This window comes from Amphiprion ocellaris, chromosome 19 (genome assembly GCF_022539595.1).
Source record: "Amphiprion ocellaris isolate individual 3 ecotype Okinawa chromosome 19, ASM2253959v1, whole genome shotgun sequence".
NCBI classification, from domain to species: domain Eukaryota; kingdom Metazoa; phylum Chordata; class Actinopteri; family Pomacentridae; genus Amphiprion; species Amphiprion ocellaris.
In genome coordinates this window covers 20,390,250-20,409,372 of record NC_072784.1, presented here as the reverse complement: position 1 = coordinate 20,409,372, position 19,123 = coordinate 20,390,250, and the positions used below count along the sequence as shown (strand labels likewise).

The window sequence follows — 19,123 nt, the reverse complement described above, 5'->3', positions numbered from 1 at the left end:
ATCTACATATGCAAGTGGAGAGTTGTAGGTAACGTGTTGGTGTCTGAAGTAATTGTAATCTTTGTTACTGCTGCATTTCATTAATAAAACATTGGAAGTCAAGCCTTACTAACGCTACATACATGCATGATAGTAAAATTCCTTATCATAGCGTTCAATATGTTTTTTGACAGTCAATAAAAATTGTCACTCATATTTGTAACTTTTATTTTATTTTTTTCTGGCATGTAAAGTACAAATAATTAAACAATTCCATGAAAAAGTCTTCAAGCGTCTTCAGCTGAAATCCCAGTAATAAATATCCTAGTCTAAACTGAAAGGTTTATTTTTTTTTCTGTTAAATTTTGACATTGTTCATTTGGTCATGTTTGGAAGTATGAGATTTTGTATTTTTTCCACTGACATTGGTGTCAACAGAACAGTTTTTGATCATTTTCACCTTTGATTTGTTCTACCATTGCAGGAAAATGTAAGAAAAACATCACTAAGTTACTGCGTCCCCTCTTCTAAATAAATAGACACAAAATACAGTTGGTTGAGAAACAGAAGGACCACTCACCCCTTTACTACCCTAATAACTCCCAAGAAAACCTTCCTGCAGCTTTTCTGAGCTCTGTAACATTTAGTTTGAGCTCTTGGCTGGGTTTTATATGCAAAAGAAACGCCTTTGTTTCATTAGCACAAATTGATAGTGAAATTGATACAGGTGATCTCAGTATTACAATGCTTTTGCAGAAACGGAACCCTTAATATCCTTTTTTTTTTTTTTGTAAATCAAACCCATCAGCATAAACAGGAAAGATTCTTGTGAGCGTATTAAACCGAGGACATCCCCTCTGTTCCTGGCTAGTTGTTGGACCCTCGCTTGGGCCAAAGCCTTGCTACAGGGGCTGCTCCATTTCTTAGGGGTTCACCGAGTGGTTGAAAAAACAAGACTGTGATTAGATTAAATAATTAAAAGATTTTCATTTAACAAGACAAACAGAACACAGGCAGTAAAGGCATAACATCTAGCACACAGCATGTATGTTTATACACTTCAATTAGTTAAATATAGCAGTGCATTCTTTGACTATGGAGAACGTTTCCAAATCGTACTTCTAAAGCTGTTTTTCTATTTGTCCCCCTTTTAAGAAACGAAATGGTGTAACCACAATTTTGGCAAACTTAAAATCTTTTAAACTTGCAAATATAATGAAATAAACCATAAATATACACAAAACATACTTTATACGAGGCAATAATAATAATCATAATAAATAGTTTTTAAGTTAACAATAAGTTAAAACTACAAGCTTAAAGTCGCCCAAATAATACAAGTTTGTTGGCGCTATTTTGAATTTTTTCTGTTTAAATTATTTTATGTTGCAACAAAAGCTACCACAGACTTTACAAACACAATTGAACACAGTTTGATTGAAATAAAAAAATCTAACTAAGTCTAAAATCTGCATACACTGTAAAAACTGCAACTAATTAAATAATGGAAGAAAAAGAACAAACTGTACCCAATCAATGCAACCAAACATAATCTTTGACCCATGTGTGTTCTCTATGGCAACATCAACAACACAAATACGCTAATTTAACAAGTGAGTCTTGATATGTAAATGAAATCAATAAATTACAGGAAAAAAAATGATATTTGAAATTGACATGGGCTAAAACTGATGATATATTAGACAGTATTCCTTTCAAGGTCGTTGAGGTTTCCTCTGTTAAGTCAGCCAAATATGCAGTTTGTTTTTGAGCTTGCATGGTCAGAGCACAAATTAGGGGCTGAGGGAGTGATTATGGAAATTTTAAGATCAGAGCTCTCATTGCTTGTTTGATTTATTAATGACTCTGTTCGTTTGAATGTTTTTGCTCCTTTCACGATTCCGCAAAACCTTTTCAGTGTGACATTTAGTTTCTTTTTTAAAAAATATATATCATTTGTTCTCAGTCAATATAAAAACAAAGCACATTGCACTTACTGTTCCATAGGAAAGTTTTTTTTGTGTTTTTAAATGATTATTGTTGTTGCTCAAGCAGTGTAGTACTGTTTCCTGCCATGGTCCTTGGCTCTCTGCTGTACATCGGATGTAGGTCTTTGTATAGACTGTGTATGAAAGGTCATTTTGGGCTGTGGGTTTGGTTTGTGGGTTGACTGTACTACATCGGACATGGCTGGCTAAACAGCTCCAGCTGCAGTTCACCGCGGCCTGTTATCTTGGTTGTTCCGAACGTCGATCACTGGTCTTACCACGTGCTCAGTCCTACTGTGCTATCTCTTGCAATTTGCTTGACCCAAAATAGCTAGATTAATCCTTCGTGTGGTCAGCTCGGGACACACCAGCAACAAGCATTCAGAGTATTTCAGGGGATGAAACAGTATGAGTCAAATTGGAACGTGTCAGTCTGTTTGAAGGGGTGCAATGTTAACATTTTTAAAGGATAAAGACAAAGCGGATGATTTAAATGTCAGGGGAAATACGTTACGTTGATGCATTTTTCCTTGTAGAGAGATGAACTGATTCAGCGTTATTTTCGATTTGCCTTCTGTCATTCGGTGTCTGCATGAAATGTGTGCAAATGGGATTGCTTGCATCTGCTTCATTTTAGCATTTGGTTTAGTGGTTGTAAGATTTACAAATGTAAACTGATATGCGCAACTTATATGTTCAAAAGTAATGATAACTGAAATTGTAGAGGGTCCTTATTCAATAAATAACATAGATTTGTACAGCAATTACTCAGGGAATAATATAGTCTTAATTTATCCTTCTTGGTACTGACTTGCAAAGCAATTCTTTGGCAAAAATCAAATCTATCTAATCGTAAAGACTCATGCTCAATGTTCATTATGAATCTGCGTCACTGTTTGAATCTGCGTTTTACCTTTTTGTTTGCAAGCAGCTATTCGGTTTTTCAGCTGGGCAATGAGCCGCTCTCACTGCAGCTTTTGTCTGGGATTCTCAAGTCAAAGAACTTCACTTCACTGCACCATCATTGAAGCAACACTGTACACAACTTCAGGACAAGAGATGTGAGTGTGTCTAAGCACTCAAAAGTATAGATGTGTCTGTCAGGTTATATCCCCAACTGTTTAATTGTAGCATTTTTTTCGTTTTACATCAAATTTGTTTTTTTGTCTTTTTTGTTAAGTTTGTTTCAATCATTTTGATATGGTTAGACAGCTAAGTTTGTATGAGATACATTGTTCCTTCGCCCCCTCCCTAAATCCCCACCCATACACCGCATGCTTATTCCCCCTTGCTCTGCAAAGATCAGAGGGTTTAAAATAAAGCCATGCGATGTCCCAATTTTTCCAAGCTTAAGAATCTGTAAAAATTCAGCACAAGGTCTTGTTCCTTTGTATGTATAAAAATAGATTTATCTCTAATGTAATCCTTTCAAAGAGATCGTCCTCTTTGGCTAACACAGCGTCATTTAGAAAAGCAAAAGCAAAAATGTCTTGAATATAGTTGACCTTATTTATTCTATTATCATGTGCAGATGTCTTGATATTGAAAGACATTAGCTCTCCCCATGGTAATCTTAAGTCTGGGCTGTTAACAGACATTTCAACTAGACAGGTTGGCTTTAATGTTTCATCAAGGGTGCCATAAATAATCTTCATGCAGTTGGGGTGGGGATATTTTATGAATGCTATTTTTGTAGTAGTGTCAAACAGATCTGAAGCAAATAAATATTTTTTTTCTGTTGTCAACAGAAGTATAATTATGACACTTATTTGCAAGCTTGATGTTGTACAGTCATCTTTTGAGAGGGCAGGAGTTCAAAGTTTTTAGGAAGCTTTTAAGAGAATTGAAGGGTTTTAAATGTTCTTCAGTAAAACCGAGGAGCATTTAGCAAAGTTGGAGGAGCCGGTAATCTTTCTCCTCAACGGATCAGTGATCACTATTTAAATTGGCAGATATAGTCGCTCACACTCGTGACTCTAAGTCAGTTTTAAATGTTCAGTCATTAGGAACTGCAGTCCCCTTAATCTACTCTACTCGTGTTGTTACTGTAGATCCCATGTATTCTGCTGAAATGTAAAACATTGACCTAATTTATTCAGGGAGCTTCTATCTGTGCACTAGACTGAAGAATAATACCGGTGCTCTTGAGTTTTTGCTCATATGTGTTGTTTGTGCAGACCTGCCTTGACCATTGCTCAGTCCATGCGTGTGGTGTTTGACAATTACTTTTTCCAGCTACTTAGATTGTAATCACATTAAAAATGTCATTCAGTCATAAGACATGCGCCTCTTGAGTGCAGTAACATTCATAATCAAAACGTCTGAGCAAAAACAACATCATTTGCCTGTCTTGGATGCCTTCTTTGTATTTTGTTTTGACACCAAATGACCTCTCAGGTAAAAGGATCTGACACCTGATCATGGCTGACAGTGCCATGCAAAATAAAAGGGCCTGTGGGTAATGTTAAAAACACAGGTGCAGATGAGATAATGACGCAAAAAGTGAAAAAACACCGGTATTTTCCTTTGACGTGGCTGTGTTATGGTGAAACGGTTTTCCCCTCACACTCATCACTCTGTCGCCCACCAGAGAATTACTAATGAACATTGTCACCATGGGAGCGCTGCCACTCTGCTCTAAGTTCACAGACTGTCTGCTTGTATTAAATCCATCTTGAGGAGAGATTAGAAAAAATACAGCTTTAGTGGACTAAATATGTGTAAGTCTTCTAGTTACTGAACTGTGTTTCTGTGATATATGAGTGTACTATTTTGTTTGGCGTGAGACTGTGAGGGAAAGAGTGATTCTGATGGCCTTCGGACTACTCTTTTCTGTGACCAGTATTCATTTAGTTAACTAAATCATATTGGGTCTGAGCTAACAAGCTCAGATAGGGTAGAGAAACTGCCTTTACGCTAGGCACCACCTAATGCAGGTCAGGAAACAGTAGTCAAAGTTTCTAGAAAATGCTTACATACTCGGCTATTATAACCACCTTAAATATTGAATATATAGTTATATTTTAATAGACGTATATAAGAGAACACTGTTTTTTACTTTCATTTTCTTTGATCTAAAAAAATCGCTGATTCAAAATGCCCAAGTGTAAAAAAGTGACTACATCCTCTCCAGCAAGATAATGGGAGAGATGGTGGGGTAAGAGTTTGGGTAAATTGCACATATTCGTTCACTTAAATTTTTGATCATTTTGTTCATCAGTTGTCATTATTTGCCTGAATTCAATCAAAGCACTCAGTACACATTCTCCGTCACATTCGTTAGACTGTCTCCTAAATAGATAGCTCTTGCCCCTACCCAACAAACCAGCTACGTACCCCTTCTAATTCAATCCAGGCAAATATAGGGAAGGACTAGCATGTTGTGTAAAGAGAAAAGAAAAACTCCACTAGTGTGTTTGTTTGAAACTCTGACTTGTGTATGCTTGCGTATGGATATGTTTGTGGCATGTGCGTGCATTTATGTGTGAATTTGCATGTCTGTGTTTGTGATTTCATTTCATGAATTTGTGTGAGAGTATGTCAGAGAGAGACTCAGTCCAGGCCCATGTAGAGTGATGGCACAGAGAGCTTGGGTTGCTCTCCCTGCAGGTCGAAGGAGCTGGCACCAGCAGCCTCTCTCTCTCAGGCCTTGTGCTGCTTGCTGGTCTTGAAGGAAACCTGCAGCACACGGTCACCCAGGCGGTAGCCATTAAGGCTAGCGATAGCCATGGCAGCTTCGTCGTAGTTGGTCATGGTGACAAAGCCAAAGCCCTTACATTTGTTGGTGGTGAAGTCACGGATGACCTTGACATTGGTGACGGCACCGAAAGGCCCGAAGAGCTGCCACAGGACGCTCTCGTCCGCCTCAGGGGACAGGTTGTACACAAAGATGCACCAGCCAGCTCCGGTTGGACCAGTGAGGTTGACCCCGGCCAGGCTGGTCATGCTGTCAATGGTGATAGGTGAGAATCTGGGGAAGAGAGTAGGAGAACTACCATGGGTGTCATTCTGAAGTTCCACACAGCATTCACTGTTCTATACTGACTCTGTTATGAGCATGTATCTGTGAGAAATGATAAAGCTTGTAGTCGGATATGGAGTCAGGGGACCCCATCTCCATCCCCTCTGCTGTACAGTAAGTAGATAAATATGTGTGGGCACCACAGTGGCTCCAAACTACCTGCTTTCATACAAAATGACACTGTGTGCCCTGAGACAAGACACCCACACAATCTGCATATTTTCTCATTTTCTCTGCTGACCAAAGCCTCTGGAAGAATTAAACACATGAATCACAATGTTCAACAGAAATCACAGTATTGAACAAAACACAGAAACCTAGAGAGGGATGAAAAGCAAATTGGAATCAAATCATACAAAAACTGGAGCAAACAGAGGAGACGCAAACGGAATCTGGTATGTCCATGCTGGTGAAAAAAAGGGACATTAAAGCAACTGAAACTGACAATGTTAGTTCATAAATAAATACATAGAAATTATTTCTATTAATCAAAACAAAAGAACAAAAAGGTTAAACAAAGCCATGCCAGAATACCCTGCTGTTAGAAAACTGCATCGTTGTTTACTTACAATTACAGATAGTATTTTGTGGTCTGAGCTGCTTCTGTAACATGGTTAAATGGGCTGTGGGAATTAAAAATTATGGCTATTATATCTGATTTTGAGATGAAGTCAGCAGGTGGTATTCCGGGCACTTTGTTTGAGGTTTTATTTTGGCATGAATGCTTTTGAAAGTACACCTTTGGCATTTACCTCTTGACTCCGTAGCTGGCGTTTAGTAAATTGTCGAGTCTGCAACGTAAGAGGGAGAATGAAGGGGATGCAGAAGTTAGTTATGAGATCTACAAGGAAGGGGGGCTTTCATGTTAACATGTAGCTCCTTCACCAGCTGGCCTCCAGAGGGCATCCTTCACTGCAAGGCTCTCCCAAACCATCCAACCTCAAACTGATGCCACGCCAAATAGTCCTGTGAATATGTCTTTCAGCTGGTATTTATTGTTACTGCGAGTTCAGTTTAAGCTCCAAAATAGATTCCCCTTTAGTGGTTTAAATGTAAGATAAACAACTTTTATATCCTAGGTCATTTTACACCTAACAGCGTATTCATACTGAGCAAGTGAGCATTCCAACCGTAGAGGGTATCTACAGTTGTTTGTGAAGTTCCTTAAAATATATTCAACACTGGAAACATTTGACTTTAAACTCTTTTGTACCCTGTATTCATAATTGTCCATGTAGATGTTTCTAATATATGGCAGTTTCAGTCTTTATGATGCCTATGAAGCATAGGTGACATTTAAACCAAAATTTGATTAGCTTTACTTTTCAATTGTACTTGGAAAAATCTGGTTTCTTACATTGGTTTTGAGCTGTTATTTGGATCTGGTCCCTTTCCAAGTGAAGGGATCACACTGCAGTTTAAAAGAAAGTCAGAGAAAAAGAGTGAGAAGGAGGGACAATATCATATTGCCATTTCCTTCGTTACTATAAAGTAATGATTACTTAAAGGAACAGTGTAATTAAAATAAGTGTTAGAGTGACAGAAAAATAGAAATATGTATTATTTTTGTTTTTGAATGTTTAACACCACACAATTTACCGTATTACAAATCTGGACCACATTTACTTTTTGTAGAAGTGCCACTTCATCTGGTGGATTGAATGTAGCCACTGAAAAATAATTAGTCTTAGCCATTGTCTGATGTAGTTAAGGCTTGATAATTGTCAAAAACATTTTTGATTTTGACTATTGACACAGTAGTGACATTTAACAGCTTACTAAAAACAATGCAATGTTGAAACAGTTATCAGTTGGCTTTTAAAATTTGCAAGATATTTGGCTTGCTTAAGCACAGCAACAGAGCAGGATTACCTGTGACTTGGCTAGAAACAATATATTTTTACAGACTATCTACTGGTTAGTGAGGGACTAATAGGGTTGATGTGAGGCTGGTGGAGGTTCAGTACCTGAAACGCTGAGTCTGGTGGTGTAGGGGTCCCGTGTAGCGGCGGGCAGCAGTCTGGTACAGCTGAGTCAGTAAGGCCTGGCCTGTCTTCTGGCTGGGGTTGTTGGCGAACTTGACAGTGATGGGCTCGGCGGCACCCAAAGGCTTCTGTCCGTTCAGGCCTTTGATGGCCTCCTCTGCTTCATTTCGCTTGTCAAACCGGATGAAGCCCACTCCTCGTGATATGCCTGCTCCGAATAAGAAAAGCAGACCAATGTTACTACCTTGGCATCCATGACCGCTGCTGCATGCAAGTCTGCTTGGCCTGACTCGGGGTAGATAGATATGGTTCTTCCACATATATTGAGTGACAGCGTCAGATATGAAATAAGGCTGTACCTGTAACCTGGTCCACTAGAATACGGGATGTGATGATGCGACCGTACTGGGAGAACAGCTGTTCCATGTCCTTCTGACTCATGGTTTTGGGGAGTCCACTCACGTAAAGGTTGGCATCACGAATGGAAGCCGAGCTTGGCCGGGCATAAGATACCTATCACAGACAAATTAGAATATTCATTTTAATTGTTGTTGAGGGCTCAAATCAGAGAAGATTTGGCGTTAGGACCATGTTACCAAGATCTTATGGAAGTCCCAACAAATAGTTTGCATTTTGAGTCCTCCTCATTTATCATCTCTACAGACCCACTTGTCTCTTTGGTGTCTGTGGACTTAATCAGTGCCTTTAAGCTCACACTGAGCCACGATGAGACCGTCGCAGACACACTATGACGACTGTAACCATTACCCAAACTGAATCTAGCCCAGCTGTCAGCTTTGTTATAAACTGAAAAACACCAGCCTTAGTTGATATATTTTTCCTGAATTCACCAGTGACTTAATTAGTGCACGGCCATTTTTGATGCATCTGTGTTTATATCCCTTATGGTTTACTGTTGGTCTACTTTCACAGCAATTTTTTCATCTAGTACTGCTGAGCAATATCTAATTGATTGTAAAAGCCAAAGACATATTCTCGTTTTTTTTGTGTTCATGGGAGCATGTCAACACTTGTGTGAGAGATAGTCCAGTTCAGTGCATTGTTAAGAGTGGTGTGTTTGTGCGTGATGGAGAGACAGAGTGAGTGTTGTCTGAGATAGGCTGAGCTGCCCTCCCTGTCCTGCCTCCTTCCTTTGTCTCTATTCTCTGGGGGAGAACAGCTCCACGGGCAAACAGCAAACAATGTAACTGCATCACAAGACTTGGAGGATTCTTACAACAACTTATAAACATACTGTTCACACACACACAATGTTTACAGTGAGATATAGTGATATGAATAGAAATGTTTAAGAATTTTAATCTTCTTAGAAAGAGAAAGTCGTAGCATTACAAGTACTTTTGCTTATTTCACAAAGAAAGCTAGTTTCCAATGCCAGCGTATGTATATTATCTTTCTAATGAATACAGGTGTTCTGATTTCATCCATCAGCACTAAGCACCAGAGTCTATTGTGTACACAGACAGACTGCATGAGCAGGAGGGTTGTGTGGTGCAGTGATTAGGGTGTACTGGACGAGTCAGGGGGGAGTTGCTGTGTTCGGGGAGCAGAGGCTGCCCTATAATTAACCCTCTCCCTGTCGCTCCCACAGTACAGATGGTGCCTGAAGCCCATATGGCCTCTAATCCTGTCATTGGCATTCTGCTCTTTGAGCTACCCCCTACCCTTCTTACTGCTGCCCCCTCCCTCACACCCGCATCCCTTTCTCTTGAAGCTTCCTTCAAAATCAGGATGATAAAACACGGCGTTGACCACAGGACTTGTTTTTTTCATTTTAGAATAAATTATTAAGAAGTTAATCACAGATGGAGTGACTTATGTATAGAAACATCAAGTATTAACGAATGTCATAACACCAGATTAACTATAAAGTGTAATAATTGTCTTGACAGTTTCATTACTCTCACTTCATGATTGCTCCAGAGTATGTTGCATTTGAAAGCTTATATATATACTTTTAAATAATATATACAATGTCATTTGTCTGAACCAAAAAGCATCCAAATCCAGTCTCTGACTTTAAGCTCATTATTTAATTGGTCATGGGTCAGAATTAACATCCCTTTCCATGGACAGCTGTTAGAAAATCACCTGCTCTGTTCCGTCAGAGATTCGATTTTTCAGTCCTGCAGTTTGTCTCAATCTTTGATCTACTTTGATCAGGTTGGAAGGAATTAGTGTTTAATAATATGCCCCCTCTTTCCCCTCATCTGATTTTGGGACAAAGAAGCCCCCTAATTAGCCTAGATTGGAGGCAGATGGGCTAACCTGGACTGACCCTCGTGCACCACAGTCAGGCATCCTAATTACATTTCCATCACAAAAACCTCTGCATGCTGTCCGCCCCTTGCTTTCTGACCTCCACACTCTCCTTCTCTTTTCAGCCTTTCTCTCACTTCCTTTGTTCTAGCCACCGCTCTCTTCTGCCTCCTCCTCCCCGTTTTCCTCCCCTCCCTCTGCCACGTCTGTCGCCACCTCTTTCAACAGCCCCCCTTCCGACAAAATCTCCACTTCCTCTCTTTTTGTTTAGGCTGCTGTCAGGAGTCAAAAAAGTGAAAAGTGAATTTTGCAAACAATGGAGGCCTGCTCACCTTAATTGTTTTAGTCTGCAGCTTGAGACCGTTGAGTGTGTTGATGGCCTTGTCAGCATCATTTGGATCCACATAGTTTACAAAACCGTATCCCAAACTTTGACCTGGGAACAGAAAAGGAGGCGCATTGAGGTTAGAGATTCTCAAAATAGCGATGACACATATATATATATATTTTTTTCGTACATTGTCATACCTGTTATCTTGTCTCTGACTAGCTTGCAGGACTCAATCTCTCCGATGCTACCGAACAAACTTTTGAATTCTTCTTGGGTCATGTTCTGAGGCAGATAGTTGACGATCAGATTGGTTTTGCTGTCGTCTGTGGAGCCATTTGTGCTAATGACTGGGCCATTGGGCAGACTGGTTCCGCTTGGACCGTTGGACACCTGGGTTTCCATGGTGCTGATTATCTGCTGAGGAAGAGGGTGGAGTTAGATTCATAATTCACAAAGACACACACGGTAGATAAAGCTGTAACTGTGGTATAAATGTCTAATATTTAACTGCAGAATACAAATACAAGCAACGCACACAACCATGCACACTAACTGCCCGCTTTGTCACTGTCACAGGGAAAGGTCAGGAATCAGCATTGCTAAAATGGAGATGGATACAGGATCTGATTTATCACCTCCCCTCCCCCTCCCCTCTTCACCCCATCTTTCCTCTGCTCTCGCTCCCTGCCTCTGGTCCTGCAGATGTCACAGTCCCTTTTTCCTTACTTCTCCCCTCCCCCCACTACTCTCTTCCAGGGTCAAACACCATTACATCATTACACAGGGATGGATAATAGCGATGGCGGTGTGTGAGGCTGGGGGAGTTAGGAGTGGCAGAGGTCGAGATGATGGACAAAAGGGAGAGTGACTATGTTAAATGGATTTAGAACCACAAAAAAATGAGGAATATCACGGTTTGGTTTAAAAAAAAAAAAAAGTCCGAATTAGATGTTTGTTCTCCTGACTTTGTTAAGGTTTCTTTGTCATGGACAGACTCTTATTTTTTCCAAGTATAGGAAAGGCGTGGGTTATAGTGTTGTGTATGTGTCACTCGTGTTGCTCTCGTGTACCCCATGCTGCTTAATTTTAAGGGCACATGGGATTTCAAGGACCATCTGTGTGGTCAGAAACAAAAGTTCCTGCTCCATTTTCCCCCAACCTCAGACTCAGCACCTAGTTCTTTGTGTCTGGATCAGTATTTCTATTGTAGATCTTCAAAGAAAATGACTGCAAGCTCTGCTTAAATTACAATAATTTAAATTCATGTAAAAATCTAGGTGTTTTCCCTTACTGTGATAGTGAAGTTATAAGTCTCTACGTTGTTTGTACAGATGTTTGAATAAGAAAATTGGAAAAATTGTAATATTGAGAAAACCAGTGACAGATAAGCATCTACTTTAATTCTACGTTTAGTTTATATTGAATATACTGACAAGAATTTATTGATTATTTTAATTTACCATTTATTTATCTGGCATCATCAAATTACATATTTGATTTGTTTCACTTCAAAGTAAATAAGTATATACAAAACTGAAATGACAGCATCTTTAGCATTACTCTATATGGATTTGCAATATATTTTTTAAGTATACCATTTCACAGACAACTGAAAAATGGTCTGGACAAACAGTAATGCTTCTGTGCTAGTGTGGCTAAAATGTGAATTGTTACGTTAGGCTGTAGGATTGAGCTTTTGCAGATCTCTAAGTGGTGGGTGTTATGTAAGTCAAAAGGCCTAAATGAGTCTTCTCTAAAGCTCTTGGGATCTTACAATGTAGTCCAAAGCAACAACGGGACTTAATTAATGAATCTTAAGAATTATTTCTAAATTATATTCAGGGAATTTCCTAACTTGATGGAAAAATTACTATAAATATTACTGAAACATTATTTAAAAGAGATATATTTACCTGGGAATTACCTGATCCTATGGCCTTTTGGTTTGTGTCCCTTTATAATGAATAATAATCATTATTTTGATTTAATTCTGCATCTTTAAGTATATTTCTTTATTGATAACCTTGAAATAGTAGCAGACAGAATAAATGCTTTTGTCAGGATCTGAATATTCTGAATTTTCTGCACTCATCATCAATTTTAAATCCACCAGTGTTTTGTAAATACAGGTATACACTGCTTTTCTATGTCAGGAATCACAGTACGAAGAGAACCAGTTTCTTCATGTGTTTTTGAATGAATGCATCATTTCATGTGCTCTTTCTTTCTTTCTTTCTCTAGTGTCTGTGAATGGGTCTGTCTAATGAAAGCTGCCTTTCCCCTCGTCTCTGTAACCGGCTGTCTCGCTTTGAGCCTCACCTTGACTCGGGTTGCCCAGGTAACAGTCCCTCAAAGACTGCTTGTTTCTAATGGCTGAATGGCTTTCTTACTTTAAGCTGAGTGTGTTGGTCTGTGCTTATTAGGAGCAGATATACAGGTTAGACGTTGGTCTGCCCTGTGTTATTATTATGTGGCTCTGTAGAATCAGGGGATATCAGTAAGTCAAACTGATAATGACAAGGCGAAAAGTAGCACAGTGACAAGAGTTTAGACAGCCTAAAAATAAAATACTTCAAACACACATCTACGCACAAAGGGCGGATGACAGAATAGCAATCTGTCGAGTAAAGATTTTGGTACACAGCGAAAATGCCAGCTGAAAATCATTTTTTGTGCTCTTATAGTTACGTCTTGACACAAAAAAGGGTGGAGTTAAGCTGTTATGTTGTATTTATTGTAATAAATAGTGCCTTCTTGTGTGATGTGATGCATCTAACTAACAGAAATATGACTGAATGTGTCCCAAATATGACAAAAGCATTTTGAGGGGGGGAAAGAAGCCCAAAAACATATTAGGACAAATTTGGCTCGCCAACTGAAATAACCCTCAGCATGGCAGAACACACATTCCCAGTGAACAGTGTGAAGTTATATAATTCACAGACCCACTGAGGATGGGCTGGGCACGGAGATTGGCTGACATAAGCAGCAACTAAGATTAAGATTTTTCATACAGAAATAGAGAGCAACAGCATGCTTTGAAGTTGTTTGAAACAAATTGTTGAAAATCACAGAGGATTGCTTCAATTTTAGGCTGTCGAATTTCATACTGTACACCAACAAGAAAAATCAAATCGTCTAGACTTCGGTTTTCAGTAACACAGTTACTGTATAATAAGAAGAAATGATTGTGATGTTATAGGAAGGCCCACAGTAGCATGAATAATCACAATTTGTTCAGAATACATATACTATGGAGGTTTTTTACTGCTTTAGTAACATTAAAAAGGATTACTCCAGGGGTCGTTAGAAACCATTAGTGTAAATATGGCGGAGGTCTTATACTGCATGTCATTTCCTCAGCATGTTTTTGATTAACTATATAATAATACTAGAAACATGGCAAAGAAATAATGTTTAAGATTTTTTTTCCCCTCAAATTTCTAACAAATCCCAGTTAATGGTAGCACCATGTGCCCCCCACTGCTTTTTTTTTCTATTTCGGGGTTGTGTGAGTTCTCCCTCTCTCCTTAATATTTAATGTACTGCATCAGCATCGCCTACACATGGTCCCAGACTTGCACGCAAACAAGAGTCCTGCCTCCACTGCCAAACACATGAACCCAGACTTGCACGCAAACAAGAGCCCTGCCTCCACTGCCAAGTCCACATACCACCTACACTGTACACTATTAAATTAAAAAACACAGAAGCATTACGGGACTAAATGTAAACGCGGTCTGCGTTGCCTGTGTTCTGATGCTTCGAAACAGCCTCCCCAATTCACTTCTGCTCCAAATGCAGCACAGCACTTGAGGCTGTGATGTACAGAAGACTAACCATTCCCCAGTTTACCTCGGAACATGAGATTCACCACATTACACATTACAGTTTGAATATCTGTAAGATGTAATGAGAATAAAAGGATGTGCTCACATTCAGTACTGAGCATTTGGGAATTATAAGCCTGATGTAGAAGTAAATTCACTTGCTGTTTCTCTGTTACATGTATTATTTAGCATAAACTGCACAAATTATCAACAAAGGCACATGTTGATGTATTTTTAAATTCCAATCTTAACACAGATTTCTTCTTTTAAGATATAACCTTGTCTCTAGAGCACATTATAATGCATTATATAAAGATTTTTTTTTTTAAATCTGGAAGACATGAATCAAAACTGAATGCTAGGTTAAAGTGTAAATGAGCCTTCTAAATAACAGAGATTACAGGATTATCCCAAACAAAGGGCATTAGCCACACTCTCTGCAGCTTAAGGGATCATGGTGGCAGCTGTAACACAACAGGACGACAGGAGTCACAGCTCATGTCAGCCGTGCAGCGAGACTCCATCCCTATTCTCCGCTCCGTAGACTACAAATAAAAGATCTCTAAAAAAGATTTCTGCTCCTCTTGGGTGTGTGTGCTGCTTTGATAAGATGATAGCAGACAACGTCTAAAGGCTCGGGGAGACAAATCCGTCTTGCCAGTCCTTGTAGCATGCGGGGAGCTATCCAGCGTGCTGAAAAAGGGAGTGGCTTTTCGGACGGTCTCATTTTTAAGGCCACAGATGGCTCAAGCAAAAGAATCATTTCTATTTTTTAATTTTTTTTTTTGCAGACATCCTTTTTATTCCACAGTTATTTAGAATAAAATTGCAGCTATTTAAATGTGCCAAATGACAAACAGGATCCCTCGATTTTTCCTTTTCTCCTATACATATATAGAGATTTTTTTTAAATTTATATATTTCTTTATTTAAAAGGCAAGACTTGTGCGCTCTGCAGGCATTCATGAACCAGAGCGCCTGTTTGCTGAATAAACGTATTGAAGCGACCAAACAAAAGAGCCACCCGTTCCTCCTCTTCTCTCTCGCAGAGGCTATGGCAGCACTATGAATATTAATGTAAACAGTGGCGCTTTGTGTCGTGGCCAGGGGCTGCAGGACTCTCCGGGAACAATGATTGTTATAGTTGCCAGCTTCATATAAAAAAACAAAAAATAAAAATAAAAATAAAAAAGCGCCACTATAGGTCAAATATAAAATCAACAAACCAATAATTGTATTTATTTGCTCTTTATCCGGACTGTTTTCCTTTCCAGGATCAGTATATGTAAAGCCTGGATTGACCACAATTTTAAATATTAATAATATTAGCAGGGAAAATAATGCATTTCCATAATCCCTCATAAAAAAATCTTTCAATGTGCTGTATATTGATTAATATTTTCTGTAAAGACGACTGTAAGGAGAAGTTAATTTTGTATAGGAATGCATACACTATCTCTTTCTTCCTTGCGGGCTTTATATTTGTTGCTGATAATTACATCTCTGGACAGGCAACAGGAGGCAAATCACTGCTTACATAACATAATTGCATTTAGTTAGTCAGGATACATCTTAAATGTAAAAATATAACCAAAAAAGCCTGTAATCACTTTATTCACTCTAAATTTGCCTCCAGCGTGTTTTTTAATTAAACCTCCAGCCAGAATTTCAAAAATAGATTTAAATGTTTAATTCTACAAGCTGTAATCCCAGCAGTTTTACCTTTAAGATCATATAAGTGGGTTTACAGTGATGGCCTCGACTGTCCTTGTCCTTGAATTGTGTTAGTGCCTTGGAAAGGTTATCTGACTCAACGCTTTTATTTGCTTGGCACTGCGGTACAGGCATGGGGAGACTGCGGACCATGTGGAGGGGAGCTACAGCCACTGTGGATGTGACACTGTCTAGGCCTGCAAAAAGGGGGGACAATAGGTAACGTACAACAAAGGGAAAATAAAACTGCGATTGGAAACGTGTCAAGAGGACAAATCGAGCAAGTCCTCCTCTCCCCCTCCTCCTCCTCTTCCTCCTTTTCCTCCATTACGCACAGTTTCTTTTCCAAGTATTTCAAATTTATTTAAATGTGACCTTAAAGTCATTCACGGGGTGCTGTATTTCGAGGATGTCTCTCACATCCCAGTCCCTAAATATTTGATCTTGTGTACTATTATTAGACAAAGCATTTTATGTGTAAATATCCCTTTTTTTCTTTTTGTATCTCAATTTATTTTGGATTTTTTTTTTTTTAAATAACACCTGCACGGAATCTCAGGGCAGCATCCACACTGATTCCCTGCTCTTTTCTCTTTTTTATTGTCCTCTATAATTTTATGTAAATCTGTCTGGTCTTAATTGGTCTGCTTGGATAAACTATCTGCATTCATGCGTGGAGCATGTCAAGAGTGAAAGCGGAATAGGCCGTTTGAGGCTTCAAGGCCCTCGTTTGGTGCTCGAGTCCAGCAGAGACACGCCCAATCCGGCCGTCGGCACACAGCGAGGCTAATTTATCAGCGCTTCCCCATCTCCATTTATCCGACAGCCGCAACGCAAGCATGGCCATCTTGTACGTATGCGATGAAATACTTGGAAGGGCGGAAAAAAATGCGCTTTGAAATGGAGATGTCCGCGCACGGCCCGAATTCGCTGTCGCGGCCTCTGAGCTTTCCAGCCCATTTACTCGGTTGCATCGCAACGAGAACCCTGAGGAATTTGGACTTTGTCTGATTCAATGCTAACCAATGGATGCGTAATCCTCCCTCCTCCTCCTCCCTCCCCCTCCTACCCCCCCTCCCGGAGTGACTCGACCCTTTTTTTTTTCTCTCCTCCTCTCCTCTGCCTTGCTGGATGGGCCCTCAGCCTCCGAGGCATCATGTTTTGTCTCAGAAAGCCGTCTCCAGCATCCTTGTGCTGTGCCAGGCGAAAAGAAAGCTCGTCTCCTCCCTCCCCCCCTCTCTACTCCAACTGAAGGCAGCGCCTCGTCGCCTTTCTGCATCTCCATCACTGTAATCCTGCGGAATTCCTCAATCATCGAATCACCGAAGAAATAGACTCACAGCTGCGACATTTAGGCGGTCATAGTGGCTGTGATGCTAAAACGTGTGCTATCTAAAATGGCAGGATGAAGAATTTATCCAGTGCCGAGGATGACTGCAGGCTGGAGCGCAGCCGGCATGGCGCATCACTCAGTATGAGATTGCTAATTGCCTCTATCGATTGGTAATCTTATCATAATAATATGGCATGGCATATTGGACAAAACGCAGGGCACTAATCCTAAAGCTCCTCTGTGTTTTGGCATGTGGGCTTAACGCTGGAGCTCTACTTAAAATGATCTCCACCAAGGATAAGAAAGATGGATCTGTCTCTGGCTACATCACATGTGTACATGCAGTTAACAACAAATCCAACACAAAAGGACTGAGATACAATGCATGCATACTGCCACAACATCTTCCTCACAGATATAAGAGAAATAGAGTCATACGTACAGTAACCATTCTTGACGTACAATGAAAGAAATCTAGGTCCTTCTTTGCACTGGTCTTGAAGCTGAGGGCTGAGTATTCTCTTCGGCCTTTATATTATATGGCCCTTGTATTCTGTTCAGGAGTTAAAATGAAAAGAAAAAAAAAGAAAAAAAGGAAAAAAATACAATCTTCGCCAAGGGATCTCAGCCCTCTGAGATTGTAGGTGTCCTCTATAGGATGAAAATGAGGAGAAAGGGGTTTTCTACTGGATGATGATGAGGGAGAGCGTTCTCTCCGAGTGGCGTGGGCGATGGTTCAGAAAAAAGAGAAGCAGTGATCCTCAGCAGGGTGTGTCCAGGGGAGGGTGTTCTGGTTCTGTTGTTTTTGTGTGTAATTCCTTGCTCCTCTCGCAGTCTCCTTCTGTGCCTCTGCTGCAATGTTCTTCTTTTATGCGTCCTCCTGGTTGGCAGAGCGCGCTGCTGATTGGCTAATTGTGCAGGGAGGGTACTACATGGCAGCCATTGCAATGCGCTCCTCTCCCATTATCCCCTTCAGGAGAGATGACCAAGAGTCCCCCACCTCCCTCCCTCCCTCCCTCCCTCCCTCTTCCCTCTTCCATCCCTGCCCTTCCATCTCTCCACTCCCTCCTTCTCGCTGCCCTTCCTTTCTTCCTGCCCCCCTCTTCACACACACGCAGAGCAGAGTGAATAGGGCTCCACCTGCACTTTCAGAACAGATGGGTGCAGCACAAGACAGTGGACTTGTCTCTGTCATTCCCCACACTTTGCACTTACTTCTGCCTCAGCACAGCCCCTTTCCTTTCTCTCTTATTCCTCACTTAGGCCTGCCTGAAACCGCAGCAAACAATTACACTCCACAGACCTTTGTCTTTGCAAATAAAAGCAATTTAGAGTGCAGATCAGCAGACTTTTCCGAGTCCACGTTCTTGGCTGATAATTGCCAAATTAAAGCAAAAGAGCAGAAGCCTGAAATATGCAATGACTAGGTGTGAATTGTAGCTAGAAACAAAGCTATAAAATCCATACTACGACTAATGACTGGATGATTTTTGGACCTCTCATATGCAAGGCAGATGGTTAGCCATAGTGTCAGGTGTAGAAATGAGAATAACAAATTAGACACCCCCCTGGATTAATTCACATCTTTTCAGGGAAAAGTTGAAAAAAAACGTTGTTGTAGTTTTTGCTCAAGCTGTGCCGAATGATGTTTACTCTTTGCTTT

General features: G+C 40.1%; 1 protein-coding gene across 14 annotated transcripts; it reads right to left on the bottom strand.

The window, feature by feature from the left end:
- Positions 1 to 190: 190 nt before the first annotated feature.
- On the bottom strand, positions 191 to 18,399 carry elavl3 (ELAV like neuron-specific RNA binding protein 3). Of its 14 annotated transcripts, none has more exons than XM_035952554.2 (8): positions 17,903 to 18,399; positions 10,782 to 11,001; positions 10,586 to 10,689; positions 8,333 to 8,486; positions 7,956 to 8,184; positions 7,346 to 7,399; positions 6,741 to 6,779; positions 191 to 5,958 (listed from the first exon to the last, which is right to left on the bottom strand). In XM_035952554.2, exons 1-8 carry the CDS (start codon positions 17,909 to 17,911, stop codon positions 5,610 to 5,612), a joined length of 1,158 nt encoding a protein of 385 aa, XP_035808447.1. In that variant the 5' UTR covers positions 17,912 to 18,399; the 3' UTR covers positions 191 to 5,609. The 14 variants fall into 14 exon arrangements, with proteins under 14 accessions (XP_035808447.1, XP_035808449.1, XP_023135352.1 ...); XM_035952556.2 differs by having other exon boundaries at positions 191 to 5,937; XM_023279584.3 differs by having other exon boundaries at positions 10,782 to 10,998; positions 17,903 to 18,394.
- Positions 18,400 to 19,123: the final 724 nt, after the last annotated feature.